This window comes from Trichosurus vulpecula, chromosome 2, assembly GCF_011100635.1.
Source record: "Trichosurus vulpecula isolate mTriVul1 chromosome 2, mTriVul1.pri, whole genome shotgun sequence".
NCBI classification, from domain to species: Eukaryota; Metazoa; Chordata; class Mammalia; order Diprotodontia; family Phalangeridae; genus Trichosurus; species Trichosurus vulpecula.
Window position 1 is genome coordinate 6,067,068 of NC_050574.1, and position 22,154 is coordinate 6,089,221.

A 22,154-nucleotide genomic window follows, 5' to 3' on the forward strand; every position below is an offset into this window, starting at 1 on the left:
GATTTCAATTTTGGTTTATTTTATGGATTTCTAAAATAGAAATAGCATTTTTAATCAAATAACTTATAACTTGGAAAATGTTGAACATAACATAGTATATGAAACTAATTCCAAAGTTGGACTTTTTTCTCTTAACAAAAGTTTGCACTATTTGGTAAAACACCTGACAAAGCCAGTCTTCAATTTGGTTCTGCATCATTGATGTAATAATAATAATAATAACAAAAAGGATAATTATAACTAGCTGGCATGTCTGTAGTACTTGCTGTGTGCCAGTTACTGCGCCAAATGATTCACAGAGATCACTTCTTTTGATCCTCACAACAATGCTGGAAGGTGGATACTGTTGTTACCTCCATTTTACAGTTGAGGAAACAGAAGCAGTTAGAGGTTAAATGATTTGAACCTGGCTCTTCCAGATCACCAAGCCCACCTCAGCATCCACTGTGTTACCAGATGTGCAGAAAGGCCTTCCCTTCCATCAGTTCACATTATGTCAATTTGACTCCCTGGGGACAGCCCCAGGGGTCCTGTGCTGCAGGAACTGGAGTTGCTCTGGCTGTTAGGTCCCATGCCTCTCTGTTTGCAGGAATCACAGAGTCATGGAGGGGGCAGATGGTGAGGGAAAAGTCTGTGGACCAGTCCACTTCCATTACACAGGAACTGGCAGAATTGGATTGATAACCAAAATATAGTGAAAATGTTCCCTCACACGTGGATGAAGTGGAAAATGCTTGCAGAATTTTACAAGTTCCCATGCTGAGAGATGGATATTCATTTTTAAGCCCCCAAATGAGTCAACAAAATGAGTGGCTAGTTATATAAAAATTTTATTTTTCTATTGGCTGATGACAGGTAGTGTATTAAGTATAAATGTAGTTGAATTGCATATGTTGTTTGGGAGGTTTTTTTTTGTTTTTAAACCATTTCATATACATATACACACACACACACACACATATATATGTACACACATATATACATGTACATGTATATATGTATGTCTATACATATATATATATACATGAGATAACCTTTGTAAGGAAAGAATTCTTCAGACCTAACTTTCTTCTTTTTACCACTGGCACACTGGCCACACTCTCACAGAAACTCTGGAAAGACTGACCTGGGTTGCCAACTAGTTCCTTTGAACATTTGCTAGATAGAAGAGCAGCACCATGAGCAGAAGATAAGTTCAAATCACAAAGTAGCCTTCACACTGTGATGAGAGGCAATGGAAGGAATGTTTCTGTAGAAAGTGTGGGATGGTCACGATGGTTCAAAATGGCATGTAATATGTATGCCTAGTGATCATGTTTTTCCAAGAACCTGCCTTCTGCACTGGAAGAACACAAATATTTGTGATCTCTTGATGTAGTAATTGCAGTGCTGATGAAATGAGATTACAAGGCAGCTGCTCTGGTACAGTATACAGAAAGCAAATGAGGGCATGTGCACAGCTGTGACCATAGATCTGTGCTTGGATGTCATACTTTTCTGGCAATGTGGGAACAATTTGAGGACAGGTTGAGAAACCAAAACAATATGTGGCACTTAGAGACACCTTCTAAGCCTCAAACATGCATATGCTTGTTGTCCCAGGGGAAAAATATATTGATCACAAAACTGGGCAATTCTTTACTGCATACATAGCCATTAGAGTTTTTAGCTAAAATGCTCTAGACATCATCATGAACCTCCAAAGGTTTCAGGAACCACTAAGTGGGACATGGTGTTAGAGGACCAATAGTGACTCTTGCTGGCATGATGATGGACTCAAGATACAGTATGAAACAATATATTTTTTAAATAAATGGATAATGGCATCCCAAAAAAGTGATGAGCCAGAACAGAATCTATTATGCCTCAAGGGAATAAATAAATCAGGGTTGGCAGTCATAAATGGTCTCAGACACGGTAACAGAGAAAATAAGATTGAAAAGGATGACCAGGGACATTATATTATGCTTCAAGATATGATAGATAATGAAATACGAATATTTAGTATATATGCAGCAATAAGCATAATCTCTTTGGATCTGAAAAGAAGAAAAATTTGATGTAACACTGAAAATTATTACATAACAGTTAAGAAGAGCAATCCTTCTCAGGTTAGAATATGGAATTTACCAAGAATGATCAGTACAGAATAGTAGGAAGATGACCTGAGACTGACAAAATTGTAAGTACAATCAAGGAGAAAAGATAGAAAGTGCAGATGGAAGTGGAGAAAGGCCATCTAATACTGTCACCAGCACACTCAGTCACAGGGTTTGAGTTCTAGTCTCTTCTGCAAGGTGGTTGGTCCCATCACTCAGCCATTATGAGCTTACAGCCTGAGTTGTGGAGGGTAATGAGAATACTGGGCCTGCATGTGAATCAGATTTGTTGTGAGGATCCAATGTTGTACTAAAGCTCTTTCTAAAACAAACCATCTAGTTGATGTGACCACATGCTGTTTCCAAAGACTGATTCTGCCTGTTTAAGTTTGAAAACTTAACTTTTTTGACTGAGGAAGTAAAACATAAATCAGTTTACTTCCTGCCATCAGAAGAAAGAACATATTTATGTGTGTGTGTTTGTGTATATGTGGTTGTTTTCCTCAGGTGCAGAGACCAGGTTTGAAGTGGATGAGATGTCTACACAACTGAGCACTTCTGTGGAAGAATGTGGTCAACAAAGATTCATGAATGATGATTCCTGTGATTTCAATTGGAGAGAAATTGAAGAGAAGTTTTATAAATGTAATGAATGTGGGAAGGCTTTCTGCTATAGATCACTCCTCATTTGCCATCAGAGTATCCACACTGGAGAGAAACCTTATGAATGTAAAGTGTGTGAAAAGGCTTCAGATAGAGCTTTACATCAGAGAATCCACACACGGGAGAAATCTTATGAATGTGATCAGTGTGGAAAGGCTTTCAGATACAGCTCCAGTCTTGCTAAACACCAGAGATTCCACAATGGAAAGAAACCTCATGAATGTGATCAGTGTGGAGAGACTTTCCGAAAGAACTCCCGTCCTTCTGCCCATCAGAGAATCCACGCTGGAAAGAAACCTTTTGAGTGTAATCAATGTGGAAAGCCTTCAGATGCAGCTTCAGATAAAGTTTTACATCAGAGAATCCACACTGGGGAGAAAACCTATGAATGTAATCAGTGTGGAAAGGCTTTCACACAGAGAGCTAATCTTGTATTACATCAGAGAATCCACACTGGAGAGAAACCTTATGAATGTAATCAATGTGGAAAAGCTTTCACAAAGAGTTCAAATCTTGGTGTACATCAGAGAATGCACACTGGAGAGAAACCATATGAATGTAATCAGTGTGGGAAAGCTTTCAGATATAGCTCCAGTCTTACTGAGCATGAGAAAATCCACACTGGAGAGAAACCTTATGAATGCAATCAGTGTGGAAAGGCTTTCACACGGAACTCCCGTCTTGTTTTACATCAGAGAATCCACACTGGGGAGAAACTTTTTGAATGTAATCAGTGTGGAAAGGCTTTTACACAGAGCTCCAGTCTTACAGTCCACCGGAGAATACACACTGGAGAGAAACCTTTTGAATGTAATCAGTGTGGAAAGGCTTTCAGAGAGAGCTCCCATCTTGGTGCCCATCAGAGAATCCATACTGGAGAGAAACCTTATGAATGTAATCAGTGTGGAAAGGCTTTCACAGAGAGCTCTCATCTTAGTGCCCATCAGAGAATCCACACTGGAGCAAAACCCTATGAATGTAATCAGTGTGGAAAGGCTTTCACAAAGAGCTCTAGTCTTACTGTACATCAGAGAATGCACACCGGGAAAAAACCTTTTGAATGTAATCAATGTGGAAAGGCTTTCACACGGAAATCCCGTCTTGCTGCACATCAGAGAATTCACAGTGAGGAGAAACTTTTTGAATGTAATCAGTGCGGAAAGGCTTTTACACAGAGCTCCAGTCTTGCTGTACATCAGACAATCCACACTGGAGAGAAACCTTATCAGTGTAACCAGTGTGGAAAAGCTTTTACACGACGGGGCAATCTTGCTGCACATCAGAAAATTCACACTGGAGAGAAACCTTTTGAATGTATGCAATGTGGAAAGACTTTCAGAATCCGCTCTAGTCTTGCTAAACATCAAAGGATCCACACTGGAGAAAAACCTCATGAATGTAATTGATGTGGAAAGGCTTTCAAAAAAAAGCTCTAGGCTTGCTGCACATCAGAGAATCCACACTGGAGAGAAACTTCATGAGTGTCATGAATGTGGCAGAACTTGTAGTTACTACTCTTAGTTTATTTAACAGAAGAGTGTCCACAACAGCATGAAATCTTATGAATGTAATTGGTGTGGAAAGGCTTTCATAAGAAGCTCCCATCTTGGTGCCCATCAGAGAATCCACATTGGAGAAAAATTTTATGTATGTAATCAGTGTGGAAAGGCTTTCAGAATCATCCGCAATCTTGATGTACATGGGAGTATCCACAATGAAGAGAAAATTATGAATGTAATCAGTGTGGAAAGGTTGTCACATGGAAAGGCAATCTTCATGTCCGTCAGAGAATCCACACTGGAAAGAAACCTTTTGAATGTAATTAGTATGGGAAGACTTTCAGAATTAGATCTGGTCTTGCTAAACATCAGAGAATCCACACTTGGGAGAAACTGTGTTAATATGATCAACGTCGGAAGGGTTTAACAAAGAGCTCCAGTCTTGCTAGACATCAAACAATGTGTGCTGGAGAGAAACCTTTTGAATGTAAACAGTGTAGTGTGATGTGGGAAAGATGTAATTACTGAGGAAGCGAAGGTTTGAACTTCTGAGCATTTTGACTTATTAAACAATGCATGCCAATTGCCTAACAAATCAGGACCAGATCTCTTCACTTATAGCCCTGGACCCCAAATACTGTGGTAAATAGACTTTTATACATTAAAAACAATCTAATACAGCCAATTAATTAAAAGGAAACAAAACAGTATTAGGTGGTCTGATGGCTAACTGGATGAGAGATTAGGGACTTTTCCAATTTGGAAGGGGGAAAATGAACAGGTGCAATTCCCTGAAATCAGAAAAGAAGTGTTCCATTCCCTCCACCCTCAATTGTCTGTGAACAATTAAAGGAACATGGAAACAATAAATGTTTGATAGGTACAAGGCCAATTTTCAGATGAGACATATGAATTGCTTGAGATGTATAACTGTGAGAAGACTCCTTGCATCAGTCTTTGTATCTGGCCAGGTTTCTAGTCAGCAGAATCTAGGTCTTTAGTTAAGGGTTTCTAATCAATAGGTAAAGGTGTTCTAGCTTTCCAGCCATGCAGGGCTAGGTTCAAACAATACAATAAAGTTTTCTCATAGGACAGAGTTGAACTAAACCCTCAATTGAACAGAAGGGGAACTGAGCTAGCTCCAGAATTGAGTCACAAGATAGAGAGGTGTGTTTCACTCAATTCTCACCACCACTTGCTCTCCCAATCTCCTCAATTTCCTCAGTTCCCTCTTAAAATTTAATTTGTGAATCACTTATTTGTAAGCCAACTCTATACGGTTTTTCATATGTTGATAATTAGAAGTATATAAGTTACAAATCAAACTGCTTAGAGGGCTCACAGTTAACATATCTGAGGAGATTCACATATCACCAAGGTAACCAGACAACTTAAACACTATGAAATAAAAGACCAAAGCAATACAATAATTATCATCAATATTTTTTTTGGAGGGGGGAAGGCAGAGCAATTGAGGTTAAGTGACTTGCCCAAGGTCACACAGTGTGTCAAGTGTCTAAGGGCAGATTTGAACTCAGGTCCTCCTGACTCCAGGGCCAGTGTTCTACTCACTGCACCACCTTGCTGCCCCAATTATCATCAATATTAACTAACAAAGTCTTCTTATATCTTAGTAACCTACTCCCAATGTTCATTTAATCAGCAGATTTTGAGTCCCAGATAGTTCATGGAGTCATCTGTTCACAGGATTTCTTCTTTTGGACATTCTCAGGCCTCTTTCTCTGGGCAACTGAAGTGAGCTCTGCTTTACTGATTCCAAATCACTTATAGAGATCCCTAGATAATTCTGCTAAAATCTGCCCATATCAAGACTCAATACAATTTAATACAATCTATTAAATTTGGTTCCCCAATCTTTAAACTTCAGAGAATTTCAGGGTTTTTTTTAATATACTAATTACTGTTTCTACCTTTACCTAAATCCTGTACCTGATAAAGGATTCTAAAAAACATTCATGAGGGTCCAACTATAAAATGAATTCTTTTGTCTTAAAATTATATCACAGATACTTCAAAATGGGGAAACAATTTCACATTCTTTACAAATATCAATACAATTTTATATGTAAAATCCTTAATTCAATTTTGATAATTTATTACTAAAATATACATAAAACCTAAATTTCAATGCTAGATGCACGTTGAAGTAAATCGTATACATATATATGTATATAATTTTTAGAGAAAACTATAATCCTCCAAAATATACTATACCATTTAATTAGAAAATGTTTACATTGCGTTATTACTTTGTTTAATTCTCTCCTTTGGGAGGATATCACTCCTATATTATAACTTGACCACAAATTTAGGTTAAAATTGTAAGATTTTTCATACTTGCATACTTGGAAAACCTCTGTTGCTCGTCTGTCGTGATTGTAGAAATTTGCTATGAATGGTAAAGGAGTGACATGTTTATAGTAATGTCAAGACTTGTCCCCTCAAGGGCACAGACTGACCTAATGCATATCACAACAGGGGGAAAACTTCCTTAGCTGTTTGATTCTAGGCATGAATTATCTGATTGCCAATCATGTAGTTACGAGTATCAAAAGCCAGGCTTAGGATTAACCAGGTGGGAAACTTTATTCAGAAAGGAAATAGCACAATGTGGAAACTGAGTCAAGAGGATCCTTCTATAGGCTATGCTAAGGTCATCCTCTCAACTTTTTTCAGGGATAGACATCCACCATGTTATCAGATGGCAGCATATGCCATTTTCTGCTTTTGGTTTCATGACAATCCAGACAACCATCCCTGTAATCAAACCTCAAAACAACAGTAAATTATAATCCTAAGAGTTTTTACCTTAAATAGCAAAATTTCACTAATTACCACTTAGGGCTTGAATACTATTAATTTCTTCCTGTTTCCTTAATAGTTATTCATTCTGTATTATATTAAACTATTATTATTTTAAAACAAAATATTGAAACAATTACATCCAATTAAAGAAATGACAATAGTAATCATTTATATAGTGCTTACCATATGCCAGTCACTGTGTGAAAAAGTTCACAATCATATTATTTGATTCTTACACCAATCGTGGGAGGTGGGCACCATTATTATTTTTCTCTTTACAGATCAGAAAACTGAGGCAAACACATAAGATAACTTGCTAAAGATCACAAAGTTAATGAATTTTGGAAACCAGTATGTAACTCAAGTTTCCCTGCATTTTTCCAGCATTTTTTCCACCCCCCTTTTTGGGGAACCTGACCTGAGATGAGAGGGTCTCTGAGCAGAGGTGAGAGTCAGAGAGGAATCTGTGAGTTGGGATGAGGGGCTCAGGAGGTTACTGATCTGGGATAGAGGTCAGAAGGGGTATCTCTAAACATTTTTTTTCTTTTTTCATGGTTAAAGAAGGGTTACCATGAGGCAGCTATAAAATGCAAACCACAAACTTTTCCTTTTCACTCTGGTACTACTTTCAAACTAGCAGCCTTCCTTCACTACACTAAGAAAATAGGGCTATCAATCTTCAGGAGGAAAATGTTATCTATGTTGTGTTTTAACCTCTGAAACTTTCACAGAATATCATTCTTATTTTTCCTTAAATTCTATAGAGTGGTACCCCAAAACTCACTAAGATATTTCAGAAGGGGATGAGTTCCTGGAATTACCCAAAGTCCCAGAAGTTCTCTTTTGCCATCTTAAATGATTAATCTCCAAACCTCCAAAATCTATTAAGGTGTTTCTTAGCTCTAACTTTTTTTTTAACTTAATCTCCCATTAAAAGCCTGAAGTGGGACTGAGGCCTGCTTACTGGGACAACTGCTTCAAGTATGAAACTTCATTAATCTTTCTCAGCATACTAAACTCTTTGGATGCAGCTTTTCAGCAGTTTTTTTCTGACTGCCTGCATTTTCCCTTTAGAAATCTTTCAAGGTAACAGAATCTACAAACACTAAACATAGCACAAGACAAAGATTTTCTGACATTTTACAAGGAACAAAAACAGAAAAAACAAACACATAACTTGCTAGCCTTATTTTTTTTTCAATTTGCAATAATAAGAGCCAGATTAGCCAAAACAAATTACTGGTTGAATCTCTTGCAGATTTATGTCAGATGTCACATAACCCAATAGAGTGCTGTTTAAACATTCTCTTAATTTTCAACCCCTGGCCCCACAGTACCAAAAACCTATTCAAGGAGAAACCCATGGGTATCTTACCACTACTGGAACCAATATTCCTTCACAATCTCTGAGAGAAAAAAAGAAAACAAACTTAATCTTAATCCTAAACCACCCAATCTCTGGGGCAAACTTAATCTCAAACTAAATCATCCCAATCTCTGGGGCAAACAAACCAAAACTAAACCTTACTCTGGCTCAGAAGAAATAGGAATTGAGAACAGGAGGCTGGCCTTCCATGAAAAAACCCTTGGTGAAAGGGGAGTTCTTCTGGAAGGCTGTCAACCCTGGGGTTTAAGATCTGACTAAATCTGGCTGGCTTCACCAAAAAAAAAAAATGTGAATACATAAAGAATGGACACAACAGACATGGTCAAAAACTATGAACAAGCAATTTTAAAGGAAAGAAATGCAAATTATCTACCACTATATGGAGAAATATGGTTGGCTGGTTGTCCTTCATTCTTGAAGAGGACCAAAATGACATCACTATGCTTCAGTCAAGATTCAGTGCATCTGACTGTGGTTGATCAGGCCTATACAAGCTCAGAATGCTCTACCACAGGTCGGGCAAAAATAGTCCGTGTGAACATTTGGGGTGGATACTCCAAACTTCCACATCCTGCATTTCCTTTGAGCTGTTTCAATTCTACTTTGCTCATAGAGCACAGCACCTTCTCTGATGTGGGAAAGCCATGCTGAACAGTTCTGTGCCAATGTTTCCCATGTCACACAATTCCAAAGTTCTTGAGGGACACCTTGAGAGTGTCCTTGTATTGCTTCTTCTGACCACCATACGAATGCTTGCCCTGTGTGAGTTCTCCATAAAATAATCTTTTAGACAAGCATATATTTTGCATTCAAACAACATGGCTAGCCCATCAGAGTTGCACTCTCTGAAGCAGAGTTTAGCAGAGCTAAAAGCAGAGCTTGGCAGTTTAGTTTGAGTAAGGACCTCAGTGTCTGGTACCATAACTTGCCAGGATTCTGCCTTCAGAATCTTCCTAAAACAATTCAAATGGAAGTGATTCAGTTTCCTGGCATGGCCTTGGTAGACTGTCCAAGTTTCACAGACATACAACAATGAGGTCAACACAACAGATCTGTAGACCTTCAGTTTGGTAATCAGTCTAATACCTCTTCTCTCCCATACTTTCCTTTGGAGCCTCCCAAACACTGAGCTAGCTCTGGCAATGCATGTGTCAACCTCATTATCAATGTGTACATCCCTGGAAAGTACACTACCAAGGTAAGTGAACTTATCCACAGCATTCAGAACTTCTTCATTTGCTGTAACTGATGGTTCCACATATGGATGGTGTGGTGGTGGCTGATGTAGCACCTGTGTTTTGTTGGTGTTAATTGTTAGGCCAAAATTAGCACAAGTAGCAGAGAATTGATCCATACTTTGCTGCATCTCAGCTTCAGAGGCTGCATTGAGTGCACAACCATCTGCAAACAGAAAAGCATGCACCAACACTCCCTCCACTTTGGTCTTGGCTTGTAGCCTTTTCAAATTGAAGAATTTACCATCAATATGGTAGTGAACCTTGATGCAGTGTTCATCCTCATTGAAAGCATTTGACAACATGGCTGAAAACATCATGCTAAAAAGGATGGGAGCATTGTCCATTATCTAGAACCCGGGCAATCATGCCATCATGAAAGTGACATACAATGCTGATGAACTTCTCCTGACAACCAAATTTTGACATAATTTTCCATAAGCCCTTATGACTAACAGTATCAAAGGCCTTGGTCAGATCTACAAACATATACAGACCTTTGTTCTGCTCCTGGCATTTCTCCTGGAGTTGTCGAGCAGTAAACACCATATCAACTGTTCCTAGGCCCTTTCTGAAGACACACTGGCTCTCAGGTAGATGACCATATTTCAGGTGAAGGATCAGCCTATTAAGGAGGACTCTGGCAAGAATCTTGCCAGCAATAACTAACAGAGAGACCAACCCTCTGTGATTGTCACAGGACAATCTATTTCCTTTACCTTTATAGAGATGGACAATGTAGGCATCCTTGAACTCCTGGGGGAGTGCCATGAAGCTGGTGTAGGTTTTGCAGGCAAAACTAATCTAGTCAATAAGCTTGTATGCCTGTGAAAAGGAGTGAATGACAGGCTCATGCCCATGCAATCGCCACTTGCAGGAAAACGTCATACAACCATCATCAGTGCCTATGCTTCCACCATGACAAACCCTGATGAGGTCAAAGAAAAATTTTATGGAGCTCTGGAGACCCTTATCATCAATGTGCCAAAAGAGGACAAACTTATAATTCTGGGTGACTTTAATGCTAGAGTAGGCTCAGACTACCAGACTTGGCAGAGAGTCCTAGGGAGGAATGGAGTTGGAAACATCAACAGCAGTGGTCACTTACTACTGAAGACTTGTGCATCTCATGACCTCATCACCAATACTGTCTTCCACTTACCTAAATGCAATAAAACGTCATGGATGCACCCTCTCAGCAAACATTGGCATTTAATAGACTATGTGATTGTAAGGAGAAGAGACAGACAGGATGTGAGAATGATGAAGGCAATGTGTGGTGCAGAGTCCTAGACTAATCATAGGCATCATTTCTAAGCTAAATATTCACACTGAGCAAAAGCATCACCCCAAGACACAACTACTACTAGAAGAATTAATGTCAACAAATTAAAGGTCTTCTCTGAGCAGGTACAGTTTGTCCCTAACTTGTGTAGCAACAATTTGGCTAGCAGCTGTTGTGGGGGTGAAAGACCAACACAAACCAAAGAACAAGAATGCTGCCAGCACAGGTTCTTTTGATCTGCTTTACTAAGGAAAGCAATGTTAAGGGGTTAACAATCTTACTTTAATCAAACACACAAATATAACTCACTTAGTTCAGGAGGAAAAGCCAGCAACCTGAACTTCAGAGCAAATACAAACAAATTACAAACAGAAACAATATAAACAGACCAAATCACAATTCATAGTTACCAGAGAACCAATGGGTCTGGGTTAGCAAAGACAGGGGGCAGTTACAATGGCTTGCCCAGAGTCCCACACCACTCTTCCAGTGACTGACAGCCCCCAAACAAAACACCTGGGTTTCTTCAAAGCCAGGGGGCTTTTAACAATGGCTGCCCAGAGTCTCTGCATCAACATTCCCCCAATGAGTGAGAACCCCAGACAAAATGCTAACCTCTGAGCTTTTATACTCCATTCAGGGCTCAAAGGATTCACACCTAATCAGCAAAAGAGTGTGAGCCTGGGGCTTTACACTTAGTTAGCAAAAGGGTGTGTGCCTGGAGCTTTGCACCTAGTAAGACTTAATCAAAGACACTTAATTTAGCATTCTAAAACAGTAAGAAAAAAAAAAGTCCCACCTTAATTACCAATACAACTTGGAGGGAAAATTGAGCCAACACACAGTCACAACACTGGAGCAGAAAAGGAGTGGGCAGCTTTCAGAGATGGTGTATAGCACTGCATTTGTTCATCTGGGTCAGAACACTTGCAAACACCAAGACTGGTTTGATGGAAGATGGGGAAATTCAGAAGCTGCTAAATGAAAAATGGGAACTCCACAGGGTTTACCAGCAAAATAGTTCATCCATCTCTAAAAAGGCAGCATTTAATTCCATCAAAAGTAAAGTACAAGCAAAGCCTGGAAAGATGCAGGATTCTTGGCTCAGTAAGAAGGCAGATGAAATTCAATTTTATGTTGACAGTAATAATCCAAAGCACTTTTATGATGGAGAAATATACTTTACATCTGTAATTGCTAATCCAAATCACTAATAATTAGAAAGATTTTCAGATTGGTATAGGTGATAAGAAAACGGCATCACAAATATTGTAGAGAATTTGTTTTCCTCAATTGTGTATTTGTCACAAGTTTTTTTTTTTCTTTTTCATCTGGGAGAGGGCAGATCAAGCAGGGGAGAAAAATGTCATCAAAAAAAGTTTAAGTAAAAATGCTTCAAATCAACAATTAGATAAATGTAAATTAAATCAACTCTCAGGCTCTACTTCACCCCCAAGCATTTGACGAAGATAAGAAAAAAATCTGTAGGAAGAGCAATGGAAAAACAGACATTAATTAATTTACTGTTGCTGAAGCTGTGAGATCCCCACCAAGTCAGAAATTAGGTATATTCTTTGACCCAGCGATAACACTAGAGGGCATATTCCCTTAAAGAAAGTAAAATGAACCAAGTGTACAAAAATATTGATACCATCTCCTTTTGTTATGTCAAAGAACTGGAAAGTTAAGATGTGATGTCCTGCAACATGGCAACAGGTGAACAAATTTTGGTTTATGAATGTTACAGAGCAATAACACTCCATAAAACAGGCAATTTCAGTGAAAACCAGGAAGATTCGTATGTATATAGGACTAATATGTATATAGGACTAGTATGTATATAGGAATAGTATAATAGGACTAATGCAGACTACAGGGAGTAACTAATAACAGTAACAACATTGTGAAGGCCAGTAACTTGGCAAGGTGTCACACCTCTTATTGTAATAACCACTATATCAGGAACTTATCAGGATCTCTGCAAGCTGCCTTCTAACTGAGAGGTGATGGATACAGTATATGGAATAAAAAGTACATTTTGGGAAATGGACAGTGTAGCAATTTCTTTTCCTTGACTATGTGTTTTCACTACAAATATTTTGTATGTTGACTTTTTTCAACTTGGGATAGGAAAGGACAACAGTGGGAAGTGGACTATGAATAGTATCTACCTCCCTTCTCCCTTCAAATCCCAAAATAATAAAGAAGTTAATTGATGGATTGTAATAATATACAATATAGTAATAATAATAGTAATATGCAATAGAACAGAAAGAAGGCCAGGAGGAATGAGAAGAAATTTGAAAGGGCCATGTTGAATTTTTATTACTAAAAAAAAGTCAAGCTACGCATATTAGAACTTGTTTCATGTATAATCTTTTTCTGTTTTATGGTATATAAAAATTCACACTTGTGAATTTCAAAATTTAAAAAAATCAAATACTGATTGCTTTCTTTTTGTCATTTTCACCAAATTGTGAAGGCATGACAAGAAATGCCAAAATTATTTTCATACTACTTTCTTTTATTTTCAATGCTTTAGATCTTGTTTTCATGTGGCACTTATTGTTGTCAGGACTTTGGAAAACTTCCTATCCTTTCATCACTCATCTATTAGCAATGGTTCCAGGTACACATGGATGTAAATTCTCTCAATATCTTGGATACTTGTTCCCTGCCTTAGTCACATAGTCATCTTAGTTCTACCAATAGCTTTCAAAATGAGGGTTTTTACCCATCATTCCTGTCACTGGTACCATGTTCAGAATCATACTAGGACTGAGTTGTTCAGGGCTTTAGAACCAACCTGGCCCAGCTCAATGTTGCAACAGAAGCCTACCTATACCTTCCAAATACGATGGTGTTGGTAGGGGGTGGGCAGCAGTGGAAGAACCTCAGTAAATAGAAGGTTTTCCCTCCCAAAGCTCTCTTGCCCTTTCCTTCTCGTTTTGGTCAGAGCTCCCACCCCCGCGCACTTTGCTCTCTGAAAAAAGTGACCAATGCTTTCTTCCCTCTCTACATACCCTTGGACTTTCCCTTTCCCCTGTGGCTTTGGGATCCAGTTCTCAATATTAATGTCACATGCCCTACAAAGAAACCTACTACACCTGCCACTTGTCGGATCTTCTTTCTTTATTTAAAATATTATAGGTCTATTTAAAATGTAAATCTCCAACTTGTGTGTGTAAATACAAACTCCAACAAAAAGATTCATTTTGCTTTGTAGTAACAAATATATAAAATAGAAGTATGCTTAAATCTATATTACATGTTTATCTGGTAAAGAACTATAGAAAAAAAATTTGTTCTATTTAAGGCACATTCGGAGATAAACCATTGTACAAATTACTGGACATTGAAACCACAGTACATTATAGGCTGCATAAATTTTTAAAGAAATAAACCAAGTTTATTTACCTGGTTGTGTTTGTCCTTCGTTCTCGAAGGGAATGATGACACCAGGGAAATGATGACATGACTTGTAGTTGACTTTGATTTGAGTGAGGGAGGGCTGTGCAAGGTCACCAGCCTCACTTTCTCCTCCAGAGCCATGGGGGTCCAGTGGCCTGATATTCACCACAGCCACTGGTGATGGCCCAGGATGCATTGGGAGACTTGGCCCTTTTAGGCTAAGGTCTTTTTCAGGTTTTTACTTTGAGGGAGTGAATAGGCCTCTTTAAGAAGTTAAGCAAGGGATGGCCCTTTAATCAAAAACTCAAAAAAAAAAAACTGGGAGGGAAAGATTGTCAGGATTCCTGGCCAAAAGAGAAGCAGTTACTGTTTGGTTATGTAATACAGGAGAAATTAGGAACCCCTGAGAAACCCCTAGCTATTGACAAGTACCCCCCCAGAAAGAATGGACTTAGATATCTTTGGCATTTAACAAGCCCCCTAGGATCCGGTGACTCCTTCCTGGAATGTCAATAGATAGGACCATCCCACTGAGAGATAACCTGGCAGATCCTGTCTAGCAGATATCCCTGAGACTCCTTGGTTCCTTCCTGGAATGTCAATAGATAGGACCATCCCACTGAGAGATAACTTGACAGACCCTTCCTGGGAGATATCCCTGGGACTCTGTGACTCCACCAAGGAATGTAAATGAGATTATCCCACTAGTACGATAACCTGACTGAATCTTTTGATCAGCCAGGACCTTTGTTCCTCTTCCCCCTTACTCTGTACCCCCATATCCTATATAAACCAAGCCATCACCCCAACACATTTGCCATTGATTTGTGGTGCCGTACCCCGATGGCCGCCGGCTAATAAATTCTCCACTTAAAACTTATACTCTGTGGTGTGTCTCGCTCGCTTCTGGTACAACATTTTGGAGGCCCCAGCGAGATCAGGCGGTATTACGTGTTATCGCCCCAGAGACACACACAGAATTTCGGACCTCAACAGGGAGCCTCTGCTCCGTTTCACCTTCTCTCACTTCGGAGAGCCGGCACCTGGGGTCTCTTTTCCTAGGACTCTGATGTTGAGCGTGGGTCTCGGAGAACAGGCTTCCTGCTGACCTGTCCCTTTTCGGCCTACGGAGAATTCAGGTTTTCAGATCTCTAGAGGTAAGGTTTTTCTGGTTTGGTTTCTGGTTTGGGGCTAGCCATTTGGGTCTCTGATACCATGCTAAACCCTGACGAGGCTGTGGTACAGAGCTAGGAAGCTGGGACGCCACCCTTCCTATTGGGGTGTGGGAAGATTGGGGTGTTTTCCTTGAAGAGGAAACCTGGTTTATTTTCTTTCCTCTGAGGGGACCTGCTTAGCCCCAGTTAACTCATGCCATTGGTTATGTGTTTTGTGTTGGGTGTGGGAAGATTGGGGTGTTTTCCTTGAAGAGGAAACCTGGTTTATTTTCTTTCCTCTGAGGGGACCTGCTTAGCCCCAATTAACTCATGCCATTGGTTGTCTGTTTTGTGTTGGGGTGTGGGAAGATTGGGGTGTTTTCCTTGAAGAGGGAACCTGGTTTATTTTCTTCCCTCTGAGGGGACCTGCTTAGCCTCAGTTAACCCATGCTACCTGGTCTGTTTGGGTGTGGGAAGATTGGGGGTGTTTTCCTTGAAGAGGAAACCTGGTTTATCTTCTTTCCTCTGAGGGGACCTGTTTAGCCTCCAATTAGCCCATGCTGTTGGTCTCTGTTTTGCCGTTGGAGGTGTGAGAGAGATTGGGGGTCTTATCTTTGAGGAGGAAATCTTTCCTCTGAGGGGACCTGCTTAGCCTTCAATTCGATCCACACCGTGAACTTTGTTGTGTTTTGAGTTCGTCTCTGTTCGCGTGTCTGTGTTAATTGTGAAATGTCTATGTTTTGTTGAAAAAAAAAGAAAAAAAGAAAAAAATCTGAAACATAGGCAGCTAGGGATTTCAGGCTGCAACTAGGAAAACAAAGACTCCCTCCTCGTGATTCCCGTCTGGCCAACGTGGAAATTACAGAGAGAATAGGATTAAAATTCTGGCAAATTCTAGGATTAAATCATTGAAAGTTTGGAAACTGGTTAGTTTGATTTTGGGAAGGAGGGTGAGAGAAGAAAGAGTGAGAGAAAGAACTCCTGAAATTGTAGAATCACTGCAAGAGCTCCCTCTTGCTAAACACCTCCTCTCAGTCAGGCTGATAACCTCTGTTTACCTGTAAATACGGAATCTGGCGTTTATCCTCCCTGTCCTGTCTGCTGCCAGTCTTCCTGTTGTTCGTGTTAGTGAATAAGAATGGGAAAATCAGCCTCTAAACCCCAGACTCCATTAGATTGCATGCTATCCCATTTTGATGCATTTGTACATTCAGGATATGGTGTTAAAGTCACCAAGAGAAAACTGTCAACTTTATGTAGGCTTGAGTGGCCAACCTTCGGTGTAGGATGGCCCCCAGAGGGAACATTAGATAGAGGGGTTGTGGGGGCGGTATACCAAGTAATAACTGGGGATCCAGGACACCCGGATCAGTATCCTTATATTGATATATGGTTGTAACTAGTCACGTGTCCCCCTCCCTGGTTGAAAACCTGTACCTTTCAAAATGGTATTAGAGTATTGGTTGCTCGACCCCTAACTCCTAAGGGGGTCCAGAAACGCCCTGAGGCTCCTGTTTTCCAGGCGCCGCCGGAAGATATGGAGCCTCCCTTAGCCTGTACCTCTGAGCTCCCTGCAGTTTCCCAAATCCTGGCGAAAGATTCCCCCTCCAGACCGCCACCCTATCGCCCTTCCCCTTCGTCTCCCACAGTTCCTGACAGGTCCCCGAGAAAGGGACTCTACCCTCCCCTTCCCGATAATGTGGAGTCCTCCAAGTTCTCCGACACCTCAGCCTTGGATCCGGTCCCCACTCTGTCTCCATCTTGCACCCGGGGAGGGGTTCCCTATGCCTTGGCTGCCTCTTTTACTAATCCCTCTACCAAACTCCCAGACCCAACCCCCATTCTCCCTCTCAGACAGACTCTCGGGCCAGAAGGGACTTCTTCCTTGGTATATGTCCCTTTTTCATCAAGTGACATTTACAATTGGAAAACTCAGAACCCTCCTTTCTCTGAAAAACCCCAGGCCCTTATTAGCCTGCTCGAGTCTGTTTTTCAGACCCATCGCCCCACCTGGGACGATTGTCAGCAACTCCTTACTGCCTTGTTTACGACAGAAGAGAGGGATAGGATAAAAAGGGAGGCAAAGAAGGCTGTACTGGGAGCCACCGGGGGTCGCCCTGAGGACCACCAGGATGAGGTCGAGGAAGCTTTTCCCTCTATCCGCCCTAACTGGGACCCGGCCAGTCGGCGAGACCTTAACTCCCTTAGTAATTACCACAAGTATCTGCTTCAGGGCATGAAATCAGCTGCAAGGAAACCAACAAACCTTACTAAAATCTCTGAAATCAGGCAAGGACCCGACGAGGCTCCTGGAGCCTTCTTGGAGAGGTTATATGAGGCCTACCGGACCTACAGTCCCATTGACCCAGAGGCCCCAGAAAACAGAAGGGCTATTAACGTGGCATTTGCCACCCAATCGGCCCCGGACATCCGAAAAAAGCTCCAGAAACAGGAGGGTTTTGAGGGAATGGTCATATCTCAGTTAGTGGAGATAGCTCAGAAGGCTTTTTACAATAGAGACACCCCTACAGATGTGACTAGTAAGCAGTGTGCTAAAGTTGTGGTAGCAGCCCTCCAGTCGCTGAACGGGAACGGGAAAAGGGGGCGTCAGTCCCTTCCTCGCAGCCGCCTTAATAAGAACCAGTGTGCTTACTGTAGGGAGTTTGGTCATTGGAAAAACGAGTGTCCCCAAGGAAAAGGAGGGAGGGCTCACTCACCCTCAGTGCTGGTCACGACCGGTCAAGCCTAGGGGTGCCCGGGTTCCACCCCCACTGGTTCTAAGGAACCCCGGGTTCAGCTTTTAGTTGGGGGACATCCAGTTAACTTTTTGGTCGATTCAGGGGCCGCACATTCTGTGCTCAAGACCCCATTAGGCCCCTTGTCAACCCGATCTACGTCTGTCCAGGGCGCTACAGGACAAGCTGCCTTTTTCCCTTGGACCACTGATAGAGTGGTTGACCTTGGCACAGGAACGGTAACCCATTCTTTCCTTGTCATGCCTGAATGCCCATACCCACTTCTTGGACGAGACCTTCTCCATAAACTCAGGGCTACTATCTCTTTTTCCACGCCATCCCCCACTTTCACCTTTGCCCTGCCTGAGGGAAACGTTCCCAAAGGGTCTCTAAATACTGAAATCACTCTGCCGCTTTCGGCTGAGTACCTTCTTGCTGTGACCCCTGCGGCACTTCCCCACCTTTCCTCTCCCTCTCCCGTGCTTTCTCTGTTACAACAGGACTTTCCCAAGGTCTGGTCTGAATCCAATCCCCCAGGCCTGGCTGCGCATCATCCCCCAGTGGTGGTTCAGCTCCTTGCCTCAGCTGCTCCCATTGCTGTTAGGCAGTACCCTATGTCCCAGGAGGTACACCGAGGCATTTCTACACACATCCGACGTCTCCAAGACCACGGGATCCTAGTGCCCTGCTCTTCCTCTTGGAATACTCCTCTGCTGCCTGTACGGAAGCCCCGTTCCAAGGATTTCCGCCCTGTCCAGGACCTAAGGGAAGTCAACAAGCGGGTAGAAACCTTACCCTCTGATGTCTCCAACCCATACACCTTACTTAGCCTTCTTCCTCCAAATAAGGTTTGGTATACTGTCCTTGATCTGAAGGACGCTTTTTTCTCTATTCCTTTAGCCCCCGTTAGCCAGCCTCTCTTTGCATTTCAATGGCATGACCCAGATGGGGCGTATTCTGGACAACTTACTTGGACTCGGTTGCCTCAAGGGTTTAAGAATTCTCCTACTCTTTTTAGTGAAGCCCTTCATAATGATTTGGCACCCTTCCGTCTGGAACATCCTTCTTGTACCCTCCTGCAATATGTAGATGATATACTGTTGGCTTCTAGCTCTTATGATGAGTGCCTGACCTCTACCCGTGCCCTTCTGTCCCTTCTGCAGTCTTTGGGATATCGTGTGTCTGCAAAGAAAGCACAATTGTGCCTCCAGTCTGTTTCTTATCTAGGCTACATTCTACGGGAGGGGCAGCGATCTCTCTCTCCTGAGCGGGTAAGGGCAGTACTGGCTATCCCTATTCCATCTACTAAGAAACAGGTGAGGGAATTTCTAGGTGTGGTTGGATACTGCAGGATGTGGATTCTTGGGTTTGCTGATCTGGCCAAACCCCTTTACTCTGCTTCCTCCGGGCAGGGGCCCCTTGTTTGGGGGGAAGCTGAACAAGCTGCTTTTGATAACCTCCGTCATGCCCTTCTCTCTGCACCAGCCTTGGCACTCCCTGATATCCACAAGCCTTTCCACCTCTTTGTGACGGAAAAAATGGGAATAGCCAAGGGTGTCTTAACACAGCCATTGGGACCATGGAAGCGGCCTGTGGCATATCTTTCTAAACGCCTTGATCCCGTAGCCTCAGGATGGCCGCCCTGCCTCCGGGCTATAGCAGCTACTGCTCTTTTAGTCAAGGAGGCTGATAAGTTGTCCTTTGGTCAAAACCTCTCTATTTCAGCCCCACACTCGGTTGAGACCCTCCTCCGCTCCTCGCCAGATCGCTGGCTCTCCCACTCTCGCCTCACTCACTACCAAGCACTCTTATTAGACCACCCTCGCTTGACTTTTATTCATACAGGAGCCCTTAACCCGGCTACCCTGCTACCTGACTCTGATCTGTCTGTCCCTATCCATGATTGTCATCAACTTCTTGACCAAGTCCAATCTGCTCGTCCTGATTTGACAGATGTTCCTCTCTCGAACCCAGACTTGATACTCTTTACCGATGGAAGTAGTTTTGTTAAAGACGGTGTCCGCTATGCTGGAGCCGCTGTCATTTCCTCTCCATCTCTCAATGTTCTTTGGTCAAGCCCCCTCCCCTCCGGATCCTCCGCCCAGAGGGCTGAACTCATTGCTCTTACCCAAGCCCTCCGTCTTTCGGAGGGAAAATCTGTTAACATCTACACTGATAGTCGCTACGCTTTTGCTACAGCCCATGTCCACGCTTCTTTGTATCGAGAACGGGGCTTGCTCACTTCTGCTGGTAGGGAAATCCGCAACAAATCTGAAATTCTAGACCTTCTTGACGCTCTCCAACTCCCTTCACGGCTTGCTATTATCCACTGTCCTGGTCACCAGACTGGTGACTCCCCTGAAGCCCTGGGCAATCGAGCTGCTGATTCTGCTGCTCGGCTCTCGGCCACTTCTTCCCTCATTGCCCCCTTGATGCCCACCCCGCTCCCTCCCAGTCCTGTCTATTCCTCCTCGGATGATTCCTTCGCTATCCAACAGGGAGGGGTGAAGGAAGGATCATGGTGGGTCATAGAGGACAAAATTTTTATTCCAAAAGCTTTAGCAAGGGAATTGATTAGAGAAGTCCATGACTCAACTCACCTGGGATCTAAGAAAATGCACCAGCTACTTGAGAGGTATTACATCCATAATATAACAAATTTGATACAAGATGCAGTAGATCGGTGCACAGTATGTGTCCAAGTAAATGCAAAACAAGGCAAAAAGGCCCCGTTGGGGGTACGAGTTAAGGGCTGTGCACCAGGGGAGGCCTGGGAGGTAGATTATACGGAAGTTAAGCCACCTGCAGCAGGATATAAATACCTCTTAGTCTTTATAGACACTTTCACAGGTTGGGCGGAAGCCTTCCCCACTAGAAATGAGACTGCCCAAACCGTAGTGAAGAAGATCCTGAATGAAATCTTACCCCGATTCGGATTGCCTTTTAGGATTGGTTCTGATAATGGCCCCTCATTTACTGCTAAAATTTCCCAAGGTATATCTAAGGCATTGGGAATAGACTGGAAACTACATTGTGCATATAGGCCTCAGAGTTCAGGCCAGGTAGAAAGAATGAATCGTACATTAAAAGAGTGCCTTACAAAACTTTGTTTGGAAACGGGTGAAAATTGGGTAACATTGCTTCCTCTTGCTCTCCTCCGGGTGAGATGCACCCCAAACAAACTGGGTTTGTCCCCCTTTGAAATTCTTTACGGGAGGCCGCCTCCCATTTTACCTGCTGTAAGAGAAGACTTGATAGCAGAAGCAACTAACTCCTCTATTATTAAGTTCCTTCAGGGTCTCCAAGAAACCCAGAACTCACTCCACAAGCAGGTGCGAGACGCGCTGCCCATCCCGACCTCCAACCCTGTGCATAAATTTCAACCAGGCGATACTGTTTTTGTCAAGAAGCATACCGCTACAGATCTTGCCCCAAGTGGAAAGGGCCACATACTGTAATTCTCACCACACCCACCGCCGTCAAGGTTGATAACATCTCTGCCTGGCTTCATCACAGTCGAGTCAAAGCAGCCCCGCCTGAGAAATGGAAAGCGGAGTCCCTTGGAGATCCACTAAAGATAAGACTGTCTCGCTCCTCATCCTGATTTTCCTGCTCTACCCTTATGTTTCTCCCTGAAACCTCCACGCCCCAAAAATCGACCTGGACTGGGTGGTCACCATACAAAAAGGACAATCTTGGACTTTTAGCAATTCCAGCCGCATCTTTCTCCCCCTCAACACTTTGTTTCCCAGATCTAAAGGATCCCCGGCAGTGGTGGGTTTTTTACTCTGCACTGATTCAGGGTGCCCGGCTCTCTGTACTTGTGACTGTGTCTCAACTGACCCTAAGGGATCCCTATG

At 42.3% G+C, this 22,154-nt stretch overlaps 2 protein-coding genes across 2 annotated transcripts in view; both read left to right on the top strand.

The window, feature by feature from the left end:
* LOC118839833 (zinc finger protein 665-like) overlaps positions 1-6,550 on the top strand; it is a 24,896-nt gene extending 18,346 nt beyond the window's left edge. The window contains exon 7 of the mRNA XM_036747345.1: positions 2,607-6,550. Within this exon, the coding sequence (XP_036603240.1) occupies positions 2,607-4,168 (1,562 nt within the window). The 3' untranslated portion in view covers positions 4,169-6,550. The remainder of the gene's footprint in view (positions 1-2,606) is intronic.
* On the top strand, positions 4,314-21,913 carry LOC118836164. The gene is given in 4 exon segments (XM_036743527.1): positions 4,314-4,513; positions 15,502-15,562; positions 17,082-21,720; positions 21,723-21,913. Coding segments are annotated over 4 exon segments (5,076 nt in total). The 3' UTR covers positions 21,899-21,913.
* Positions 21,914-22,154: the final 241 nt, after the last annotated feature.